At 40.2% G+C, this 11,671-nt stretch overlaps 1 protein-coding gene across 1 annotated transcript; it reads right to left on the bottom strand.

The window, feature by feature from the left end:
* Positions 1-2,620: 2,620 nt before the first annotated feature.
* On the bottom strand, positions 2,621-8,940 carry LOC137260429 (mammalian ependymin-related protein 1-like). Its single transcript, XM_067798087.1, has 6 exons — positions 8,793-8,940; positions 7,568-7,678; positions 7,303-7,387; positions 5,471-5,635; positions 3,774-3,871; positions 2,621-3,129 (listed from the first exon to the last, which is right to left on the bottom strand). Exons 1-6 carry the CDS (start codon positions 8,925-8,927, stop codon positions 3,067-3,069), a joined length of 657 nt encoding a protein of 218 aa, XP_067654188.1. The 5' UTR covers positions 8,928-8,940; the 3' UTR covers positions 2,621-3,066.
* Positions 8,941-11,671: the final 2,731 nt, after the last annotated feature.

Genomic DNA, 11,671 nt, shown 5'->3' with positions numbered 1-11,671 from the left:
ATCTATGTGGATGACGCCTTTGCTATCCCAAAAGACTGTCGCCATTGCCTTCGTCACTGACCTGGAGGCTTTGAACTGTTTGGTCCTGGGAGAAGTGACATGTTTCCATTCCATGGATTCTTGTTTGCTCTCAGGATCATAGTGGTGGATCCAGGTTTCATCACAGGTCACTAGCCTATAGTGAATCTTCTGGATTCTTGTTGTATCTGGTTAGCATGGAGTTGCTTATGGTGACCCTTGTTTGCTTCATTTCATCTGTAAGCATTCTTGGCAGCCATCTTGCGCACACCTTAGACATGACAAGATGTTCATGAAGTGTGCCTGTGCTCTCCTCTAACTCGTGGAGTGTGATTTGACGATTTTCCAGCACAAGTCTATGCACTCTGTCAATGTTTTCCTGACTAGTGCCTGCTGTTGGGCGACCTGGACGGGGGTCATCTTCAAGACTCTCTCTACCATGCTTAAATTCATTGACCCATCGTTTGATGGTAGCAGATGAAGGGGAAGACTTCCCATAAACTGCTGAAAGCCTTTCTTTAATGTTCTTCGCCGAGTTTCCTTCAAGAACTAAAAACTTAATTACTGCTCTTTACTCAATTGTATTCATTTTCACTGCCGTGAGGGGGGTCTCTTTCTGACAATGTTAGCTGTTCAATAACTTCTGAGAGTAGGATACCAAAACTTATGTATCACATAAGCTACACCCCAAGGTTCAATGTCGTATCATAGGCTGTGACGCCTGGGTATGAAACATGCTCAAGGCTCAAAACTTATTGACATCCCCTCGTATGCTGCCTAAACCTCAGCATAAAATGTAGGAAAACGGTGGTATTGAAGGTGGTATTGTAATTAAATTCATTTGTACTGACATTTTCTTATGAATCAAGGAATTGAAATTCAGTGTAACCAGAGTTGTTTGTGATGTCTATTTTCACTTTCGCACAAGAAAATTCGGATCGACTGAAAACTAGGCAATTGTCTGAATAGCTTTATTGAGGCTCATGTTTCGATATGATACCAAATGAAAAACCTTTTTAGTTTACGGCAAACACATGTTCATTAAAATAAATCTTTGTAAAGTCCATGTTCTGGATAATATCACTTGAGATATTTGCGAAATGGGATAAAAAAAATTCTATTGGCTCACGTTTAATGCATGACAGATTGCTTACTTCAAAGATTTGAAGAAAATCACAACTGCACATACATTGCATTGTACTGACATCTCTACATCATCTAAAGTGACGATCAAAAGAAACTTTACGACAACAGTCGGTTGCTGAAGGTCAATTTCTGCCTCTGTAGGTAGACCAGGAAGGAAATTCATTCGGTATCATGCCACGTGACCATGAGTACCAGATAACATTTTTGCGCAAGGACAGGTTGGACCAGTGAACATATGGATGACATTTAGAAGTGATACTGATAAAGAGAAAAATGTGTTTATGTCAACCTCTTACATATGACAAATACGACGCTTTCATTCACTTGATGAAGGAGTAAAAGTATGCTCCAAAACTATGAATGAAATTGTTATTCTCAAAACGATGTATGAAATCCACAAAACAGGCACGTTCCAGATAATTCTGAATATTTTCAAATTTCTGTTTGCTAATACTTCCGAAGGATACTTGCATGGAACAACGCCATCGCAGCATTGCCAGGAGCCCCGATGTGAACGCCCATCGAACATCGTTGTGACTAGAGATAGCCTAGTGGTTAAAGCGTTCACGCCAGAGGCCCGGGTTCCCTCCCCAACATGGGTGCAATGTTTGAAGCTCATTCTTGGTGTCCCGATCGTGATATTTCTGGAATATTGCTAGAAACTTAACTCACTCACTCACATGAAGGGAACAAAACTAGGAATGGCTGGCTCAGAAGCTAGTACGGTGAGTCGTTAAACTTTGATATGTTTTTTTACAGGACCAGAACTTTAGAATAATAATAACCCAGTGTAATACATTATATTAATTGGCTTGCACTCACTTAATGACATGGAGTAAAACATTTTCTTATTGGGCCAGTAATGTAAAATGATAATATTATCCATCATGAAAACGTAATGTCAATTAGCTAGCATTTAAAACTCAATAATCAGCAGTAATACATTACCTTATTTGACTATCACTGAAAGTTACTAATCTGGAGTGGTGCATGCTATTTGGTTACTACTGAAAACTTCATAATCTGACGTAATTCATTCTGTTATTGGCTGGTCGCTAGGCTAAAACCCCAGTCAGCTGCCTCTTAAATGGGTTGCTGGAGATTATTTGAGACCCGGATGTTAAATGTTTTATGCTGCAAGCGACATGTACGCCCAATAAAGACTTCAGTTCGAATATATTCTCAATAGTCGTTAGTCTCTAGATGGGACTAAGCGAATTATATATAGTCAAACTTGGTTCATGAGTGCTCATGGTGTCAATCACTATAGTCAGTTGAATATTTACAGGTCGTTGGAATATTATGAGTTCGAAATTACAAAACAAGTAAACTATGAAAAAGGTTTTTTAAATTCTTTTTATGCATTGTGTATGATATAAAACGATATTATTTATTTTCCCTACTACATCGATAGCAGTCGGTTAAACAATGTTGAGATTTGAAAGAAAAAAAAACATTTATTTATTTATTTATTTCATTTGAGTATCTCAATGGTCTTCAACAAGAATGCAATGGCTAGATCTTGATGTTCCCACTGCTTGACAAGTATTAAATGAGCCAGCGCAGTGAACGCGTTTGTAAAAAGCAGGCGGGACGAATACACTTGGTTGCTGCAGGTAGACTGGCGACTAAGCACGTGCAATACATGTTGACAGTTACGTGAAATCAATACCGCTACTGTTTATCACGTGTCTCGTAGAGCAATTTAGTTCAGCAAAACACCATCACGACACGATTCGCAACGAGGAAACTGCACTTTTCAATACTTAGACCACAACCTGTTTCCCTCTTGTTTCAAATGGAATGTTCTGGAGGGCGTCATTTGACAGGTCGTGATTCATCTAATACTTGTCAAGCAGTAGACGTCAATCATCGGTGATCTGATGACGTCGCGGGTGTCCATTACACGTGGTGAGTTGTTGGGGTTCCAAAGAAGCTGTGAGTGCCTTGGTTTTCAAGTGGTGTCTGCAACAGAAAAATGGCGGATATGAAACATAGGTAACAAAGCGAGGTACTGATTATTCCACAGCAAGGTGCTTATGACGTCATAGAGTTTGTTGTCACGTGACGGTGACGTCTTAAGTGGTGTCTGCAACAGGAACGTTAACGAGATCTGATTTCAGGAAAATTCAAAGCAGCTCTCAAGGCCAGAAGAGCAGGTACTGATTATTTGCCTTTACGGAACTCATGATGTTTGTTGTGACGTCACTTGCTTATCACGTCACAACTTGTACTTGGAAGCCGCCGCTCGGCACCGATTGCATTTAAGGAACAATTCGTCACCAATAGTTGCCGTCAGAGGCGACTAACTAATAGGATCAGGTGGTCGGATTCGCTGACTTGCTTGATACATGACACCATCTTAGCAGTTGCTTAAATCGATGGTCATGATGTTGATCACTGGATTGTCTGATCCAGACTCGATTATCTTTTCAAGGTGTCAAGGTGTCAAACAGCTGGAATATTGCTGAGTGCAGCGTTGATCAAACAAACAAATAACACTTTGCACAGCATTTACTTGAAATTTCAACTTGCATACCTTGACATTATAACAAAGCAACTTATAATTTCAAGAATACAATAATAACAAAAATGGAAGGTTTACTCACCACCTTGGCCTCGTCACAAGAACTCGGGGGATCGAATATAGAGGGGTCCTCGATTCTCAACATGACGTCGACGAAATCAGTAGTCGTCATGGTGGCAGCTACAGCAAAAAATAAGTTTAGTTATATTTTATTTCACAGGCAGAATTTGGATGTTAAACAAAGAGTAATAGGTTATGTGAATGCCTCTCCGTTACACACGGACGAAAGTGTCGCAACACCTGATTCTTAGTTATGTATAGGGGTGAAAACGCGCCTCCTCGGTTCTGGTAAGCAATGTAAAACCGGTGGAGAAGGGAAACCCCCGAGGGATTTCCCGACCAAGTTGGTTTTACATTGTCTACCCAAACCGAGGAGAAGTGTTTTCTCTATCATAATTATACACCGTCAACGATGGATAATGACAATGTAGATGAGCATTTAATGAAGCTGCATCACAATAACTGAGGGGAACGTAAAATCAAATTAATGAGAGTAACTATAAATAGATAATTCTACCACACTTCCTTTGTCGGCCAGGTGGCCTTGTTGTAGAGCCTGATATTGCATGGGAAAGCATTTTCACTTTGAGCTTAATTCTAAACGATATTTTTCAGTTGATTTCAAAAACTCATATATCATTTGAATGTTGATGGTCATGTAGAGGAAAAGACAATTACAAGCAGTAAAATCTGGGAAGAGGTCTTTCTAGCGAGTAGTAAGTAAAAAGTAAAAATCTGCCCCTTCAAAACAAAAATCTCAAATGCGGTTATTCTGGGAAAACAAGAAGATATGACATAATAAATAGTGAGATTTATATATTCAGATCGTAATTGTGTTTGAATGATTATTTTCATCCTACAGGAGAACCATACACCGGTGTCAGGTATCCGTGAGCTACGAAAAATGGTGAGCACCACCTGCAATACGTGTACCGGTCATTAAGTAAGCTTCAGGTTTCAGTAAACTATTCAGTAACAGAAGAACGAGATTTCATTACGGGTAAATACGTAACAGCTATCTAGGCCACAAAGGCAGGTACTGATTGTTTGTCATTACGGAGTTCATGACGTCATAGCATTTGTTGTGACGACACTTGCTTGTCACGTCACAGTTGATACTGAGAATTCGATATCTTTTTAGAAAAAATCATTTCGTTGTTGTTGAACAAATGTAGGACCTCCTCAACTGATAACTGCCCCAAGGTGTGATGTTTTGGTTGTCCGTCGAGATAATCACCCGATTGGTCAGAAAACATCAACTAGCTAATGACGTGCAGATCGATGATCACGCTGTTGATCATTGAATCGTCTGGTCCAGACTCGATTATTTACAAACCGCCGCCATATAACTGGAAGATTGCTGAGTGCGGCATAAAACTAAACTCACTCACTCACTCTTTTGCAGCCGCGATTGGCATCGATAACCCGATGTACGAGAACTTCTCTACTCCCTCGTCAATTATCGTGGGTCGAACACACAGACGTCTGACCCGCTCGGCTTTGTGTGCTCGCGATTATCTGTCAAAGTCTAAGGGTGTGGGTTAGAATCCCGCATGGTACTCATCTTAACAAAAGTACTAGAACCTGTACTTTCCTAAGAATATAATCCCAAATATAGCACGTTACATTCGACCACTTCCCAAATCTCTTGTGTAATCTTACTTAAAGGCATAAAACCATATTCACCCAATTAAAATAGGAAAATAATTAAAGACTTACTATTGCCAATTTGTCCGTAGGTGACGAGGGAAATGGGCAGGCAATCCAGACTGGTCACAGACAGATAACCAGCCATTGAGCTGACCGTGAACTTGTATGATGTGGCGTCAAGCTCGTTGCCGGTCCCGGATCCAAAATAGAACTGCCCAACCTCTTCCGCTCCCGCTGAAACAAACTTCTCACTTGAAAACAAAGTTGTCCTAGTTACAAATGGGTCGATGGGGTGATCCAGTAAATAAGACCTTTGTTAATCACGTGGAGCGAGTGAGTGAGATTAGTTACGTTTAACGCCGCTTTTAGCAATATCCGAGCTATATTACGGAGCGTAAAGCTAGAAATGGGCTTCACACATAGTACCCATGAGGGGAATCGAGCCTGGGTCTTGGGCGAGAAGAGCGAACGCATTAACCATTAGGCTAACCCACCGCCCCTAATCACGTGTAAGATGTTCTTGAAGTCCGAGAACGAATCTGCAGGAGCTTTTGGGGAACGTCTGGCAAACAGACATAAGCAGTAACGTCTAAACATGGCGATAGGTAGCCTAGTAGTTAAAGCGTTCGCTCGTCACGGCTAAGACCCGGGTTCGATTCCCGCCATGATACCATGAGTGATGTTGCTGGAATGTTGTTGAACGCGACGTTAAACCCAAGTCACTCAATTACTTACTTTTGTTATAAATATTTTTTGTGGTTTTTTATTTTTTTAAAGACAAACCACGTTCACATTTGTTAGGCATTCTTAATTGCACATGAAACTTCTCGTGGGGACCACACTTGAAAACATGAGTTTTCTGACCCGTATAATCTCTTGATTCATGGAAAACACGACAAAATGACTGGAATGTATGTTGATTTTATAATAACTGCTCATGTAAAAAGTAAACACCTATTTTCATACAAAACCATGCCTGTACAAGTATGCCCTGGAATGTTTCATGTTGAATTTATTGGTGAATGTGAACATCATTTTGGGTGTCTTTATGAGATTCTCTCGTTCTTTAAGATCACACTCAGCAATTACATACTGAAGGATATCTTCCAGCGTCAATAGTTTCTTGAACGCGTCACTTCAGAAATTGTGTGCATGAAAATATGATAGTTTTCAATAAAGTGAGTGATTTAACTGAGCTTTACGTCGCCCTCAGAAATATTACAGCTATATGGCGACTGTCTGTAAAATATGGAATCAGGACCAGAAAATCCAGTGATCAACAGCATGATCAAATGGGAACCGAAAACATGTGTCAACCAAGTCAGCGAGCCTGACCACCTGATCCCGTTAGTGGCCTCTTACCACAAGCATAGTCGCCTTTATTGCAAGCATGGGTTGCTGAAGGCCTATTCTACCCCGGGTAGACCTTCACAGGTCTACTTTTACTAAGACCGTGTAATCCCGTGAACCAGAATCATCACATGTTGTTCACTAGAGTCAGTTTCATGCTGAAATAGTGTATATGGATATTGTGCATTATAATTGCTATTAGAGGGCGCTCAGTGAAGCTGCCTCACATATGTATTTTGTATTTATCAATGATCAAAAGCAGCGCCCTTTTAAACACAAAGAATGTGAAACCTTTTAAATAGTGATTAATATGTTTAAGATTATGAAAGTTATGTTGTTTTTTTTTCATAGGAATGAGATCAATCCTAATACAACGCTTTTGAATTATCATAATATGAGATGTATAGTAATGACGACGACGACGACGATGACGACGGTGATGATGATGATGATGATGATGATGATGATGGTGGTGGTGGTGGTGGTGGTTGTGGTGGCGGTGGTGGTTTCTCGACATTGTGATGAGTAATAAGGTAATCAAGGCGACATACGTGGTGTACAAGCCTGATTCATGGGCTGGTCGATGGATTTTACCTCGCAGATGTCTCTCGTAGTGTCGATCAGGTACATCATTCTCTGTGAATAGTAATAAATAGCCATTCAGCAGGTAGATATCACACGCACACAGACACACACACACACATACACACACAAACACACAGACACACACACACATGGTACATAGACACACAGACACATACACAGACACATAGACACACAGACACACACACACACACATGTTACACAGACATTTACCGTGTTGAAGTTGATGATTGTCTTGTTCGTCATGGTAATGGATCCTTCCGTCACAGTCGTTGTCTGGGCAACCATTTTATTGATGTAGTCATAGGCCATCATGCCGTTCACCTGTGTGACGTAAATCGTGCTAATTATCAAATATTGCAATAAGAATTTCAAGGGGACACAAAACTTATAAAGATATAAAAAGGCAAAATAAAAAATTTAAAAAGGCAAAAGAAATAGAAAAAAATAGTTCGATAAAACCGTGGTTCTTGGCCGATATTAACATATAGTGAACAGCAAAAGAAGCGCAAGTTTTAAAAAATGAAATCTCATAAGAGTAAGCGTTCATGTATGTATCTTCTATTTGTCAAAATCAGAGTTCGTTTCTTTTGCTGTTCAATATAAGAAGCATTTTAATCGCTGGAAAACGGTTCATTATACCCGTCATATCGTTACAAGCGTGTTCGTTATAAGCGCAGTGAACTGTAAATCAAGAACCAGTGTACCTCTTCAGTACCTAGGTTAATTTAATTAGACATGAGAAATTCAGACGTATACATGTCGAGTGGCTGAGTTGGTTTATCGCTGCTTTTAGCAGTTAGATATACATTGGTCATCACGCGAATGTGTTTTGGGGAGATTATTATTCTGCGTTAGGTGAGTGAGTTTAGATTTACGCCGCACTCAGCAACTATGGTGGTGGTCTGTAGTCGAGTCTGGACCAGACAATTAAGTGATCAACAGCATGATCATCGATCTGCGCAATTTGGGAACCGATGACATGTGTCAACCAAGTCAGCTAGTCTGACCACCCGATCATGTTAGCTCTCACGACAAGCATTTGGTGGTAAGCATGGATTACTGAAGACCTATACAACTTCAGGGGTCCCTGCATTAGGAATAAACATTGTATTTACCAAGCCTTGGCGAGCTACTGGAATATTGGTATTATATATCTACTGTTCGCCATTACCATGACAACACCCGTGAAGATCTGCGTTAGAATTAATCTTCAGTAACCCATGTTTGTCGTAAGAGGCAACTAATTATAATGGGATCGGGTGGTCAGACTCGCTAACTTTTGTAATGGTATCCCAACTACTTAGATCGATGTTTATGTTATTGATCATTGGATTGTCTGGTCCAGACTCAAACATGTACAAACCGCTGCCATAATAGACCTGAAGTACTGCTGAGTGCGGCATAAAACTAAACTCAGTCGCTCACTGACACCAACCTTTGTAGTTCGACTCATGCCGTCGGTGACCGCTCCTGTAATGCTGCCAATGTACCCCTGCCATTGGTCGGGGGTACAGCAGGGGTCAGCAACAGCTGCAGCAACGACCACGGCGAGGACAACGATTCTCAACATCACAGCAGGTGGATGAATACGCCCCCCGCTCGAAAGCACCGTCGTTTATAGTACATGCGTGACATCTGACCCGTGAAACACGACAGGTCGATATCTACGGAAGCCTTATGCTGCCACTTTTGCAATGTAAGTTTTAGTTTTCAGCAAAATATTTTATAGATGCTTCAACCGTTGTTAGTTGCTTTGAGTATTTTCTGTTTACTTCAGTTGTATATTCGTTACTTTGATTATTTTCTCGTTGCTTCGAAAATTGTCTCGTTCTTATAATTTCAAGTACTTTCTGTTTGTTTCAGGTTTTGGGGTGTTTTTCTCATATTTCGAGCGATTAACTGATGCTTGGAATAATTTTCGTTAGTTCAAGTTTTTGAATGAAATCTGAAGGAATGAGAAAATACTCGAAGTGCGAATAGCTTATTTGAAGCAACGAAAATATGATTGAAGTAGCGAGAAAATACTTGACGCAGCGAGTAAATACACTATATCCTGGTTAAAATGCCACAGATTGTCCAGGAGAAAATATGGCATTATATCCAGGGTGGCATTATAAGCAGGTAAGGTAGCTAGCGGCCCTATGCAATCAGCAAAGTGATTGAGCCGGTGTCTCGTGTAATGAAATTTGAAGGACTGGATAGTCTCAGCGTTTAAGAGTTGCAGGTGACGTTTAGATCACGAAAGTCCGACACCTTTGGATGGGTGTAAAAACAAACTGGTCGGTTTGCAGGGGTATGAGTATTTATTGACAATAAATTATTTTCACTTATTTTAGGATTACAACGGTACCGTTAATCCTAAAATGTTCACGGGAACTTACCTGGGCAAGAATCACGCTGTAAATTGTGATTTGGCCAGTAACTTCTATCGTCTTCATTAATATGATAATGCACATTCATAAAATATAATATATGCATAAAAAGTTTGTACAGAAACTTGAAGTAACGTGAAAAAAACGTGAAATAACAGGAAATTAATAATTGTCGTTGTACAGATAGTACATGCAACAAAGGTGGCAGCATTAGGCTTTCGTAGATATTTGTAACAGGATAGGTTACATTGTTATTATACCATGCGTCCATCCCATTGCTGATCAGCTAAGTGACTTGTACGGGTAAGAGCATGTACCGGTCTGAAGTGTGTTGGTGCATTGTTGAGTGTCAGGCGAACCACGTAGCGGACAGCGAGCAAGGTTCAAGACGGGGATCAAGCTACAGTATCTGTTACCAATAAATAGGTTTGTAACTTGGTTAGCTTTCTCTAAGCTCTCGGGAAATATTGGATAGATTTCGTTTGACGATGTTTTTAGCAACAGATCAGCAATGTGTGAAACCTACTTCTAGTTCCCTCCGGTGATATGGCTGCAATATTGCTTAAAAGACCAAACAACCGACCAACCAACCAACCAACCGGATTCTTTTTTCAGTCCCCATGAGTGCTGGTTTAAACAGCTTTCACTGCATTTGCTTTTAACATGTTTAAGGGAGTGAATGATACCATTTTAAATTATAATGTTACTCAAAAGTATGATTACCTTTTCCTCCCATTTCTTGAAAGAAACCGGCTTCCCATCTGTTAAGCTGCTAGAATTACACCATATTGATTGGCTTGACATATCCTGTTCCTCGGGTGCCTCGAATGTCGAAATTAAAACAAACGTTATCCATATAGTTTTCTTTACACTGATGCAAGTGGTCTTACTCTAGAGTAACTTATGAAAGTTGTTTTGGCAGTTAAAATCCATGTTGAGATGTAGACCGACCTCCATGACACAGTGCTTGATATACAAACTCTTCATATATATCTTGTCATGACATGGTGCTCAACTTACAGAGTCTACATGTATATTTTGTCATGACATGGTGCTCAACTTACAGAGTCTACATGTATATCCTGTCATGACATGGTGCTCAACATACAGAGTCTCCATGTATATCTTGTCATGACATGGTGCTCAACATACAGAGTCCTCAAGTATATCTTGTCATGACATGGTTCTCAACATACAGAGTCTCCATGTATAGCTTGTCATGACATGGTGCTCAACATACAGTATTCATGTATATCTTGTCATGACATGGTGCTCAACATACAGTATTCATGTATATCTTGTCATGACATGGTGCTCAGTGTACAGAGTCTCCATGTATATCTTGTCATGACATGGTGCTCAACATACAAAGTCTCCATGTATATCTTGTCATGACATGGTGCTCAGTATACAGAATCTCCATGTATATCTTGTCATGACATGGTGCTCAACATACCGAATCTCCATGTATATCCTGTCATGACGTGGTGCTCAACATACAGAGTCTCCATGTATATCTTGTCATGACATGGTGCTCAACATACAGAGTCTCCATGTATATCTTGTCATGACATGGTGCTCAATATACAGAGTCTCCATGTATATCTTGTCATGACATGGTGCTTAACATATAGAGTCTCCATGTATATTTTGCCATGAATGGTGCTTAGCATGCAAAGTTTTCATGTACATTTTGTCATGACATGGTGCTCAACATACAGTATTCATGTATATCCTGCCATGACTTGGTGCTTAGCATGCAAAGTTTTCATGTATATCTTGTCATGACATGGTGCTCAACATACAGAGTCTCCATGTATATCTTGTCATGACATGGTGCTCAACATACAGAGTCCTCATGTATATCTTGTCATAACACGGTGCTCAACATACAGAGTCTCCATGTACATTTTGTCATGACGTGGTGCTCAACATACAGAGT

Source organism: Haliotis asinina, chromosome 13 (genome assembly GCF_037392515.1).
Source record: "Haliotis asinina isolate JCU_RB_2024 chromosome 13, JCU_Hal_asi_v2, whole genome shotgun sequence".
Taxonomy (NCBI): domain Eukaryota; kingdom Metazoa; phylum Mollusca; class Gastropoda; order Lepetellida; family Haliotidae; genus Haliotis; species Haliotis asinina.
The sequence above is the reverse complement of the archived record's forward strand: the minus strand, read 5'-3'. Positions and strand labels throughout refer to the sequence as shown.

Coding starts and splice junctions, on each gene's coding strand:
- LOC137260429 (XM_067798087.1), bottom strand. CDS start 8,927: ATGTTGAGAATCGTTGTCCTCGCCGTGGTCGTTGCTGCAGCTGTTGCT. Junction 5,636..7,302: donor GAATCAGGCTTGTACACCAC/GTATGTCGCCTT, acceptor AGTTTGTTTCAG/CGGGAGCGGAAGAGGTTGGG. Junction 3,130..3,773: donor CTTGTGACGAGGCCAAGGTG/GTGAGTAAACCT, acceptor TTTCTGTTGCAG/ACACCACTTGAAAACCAAGG.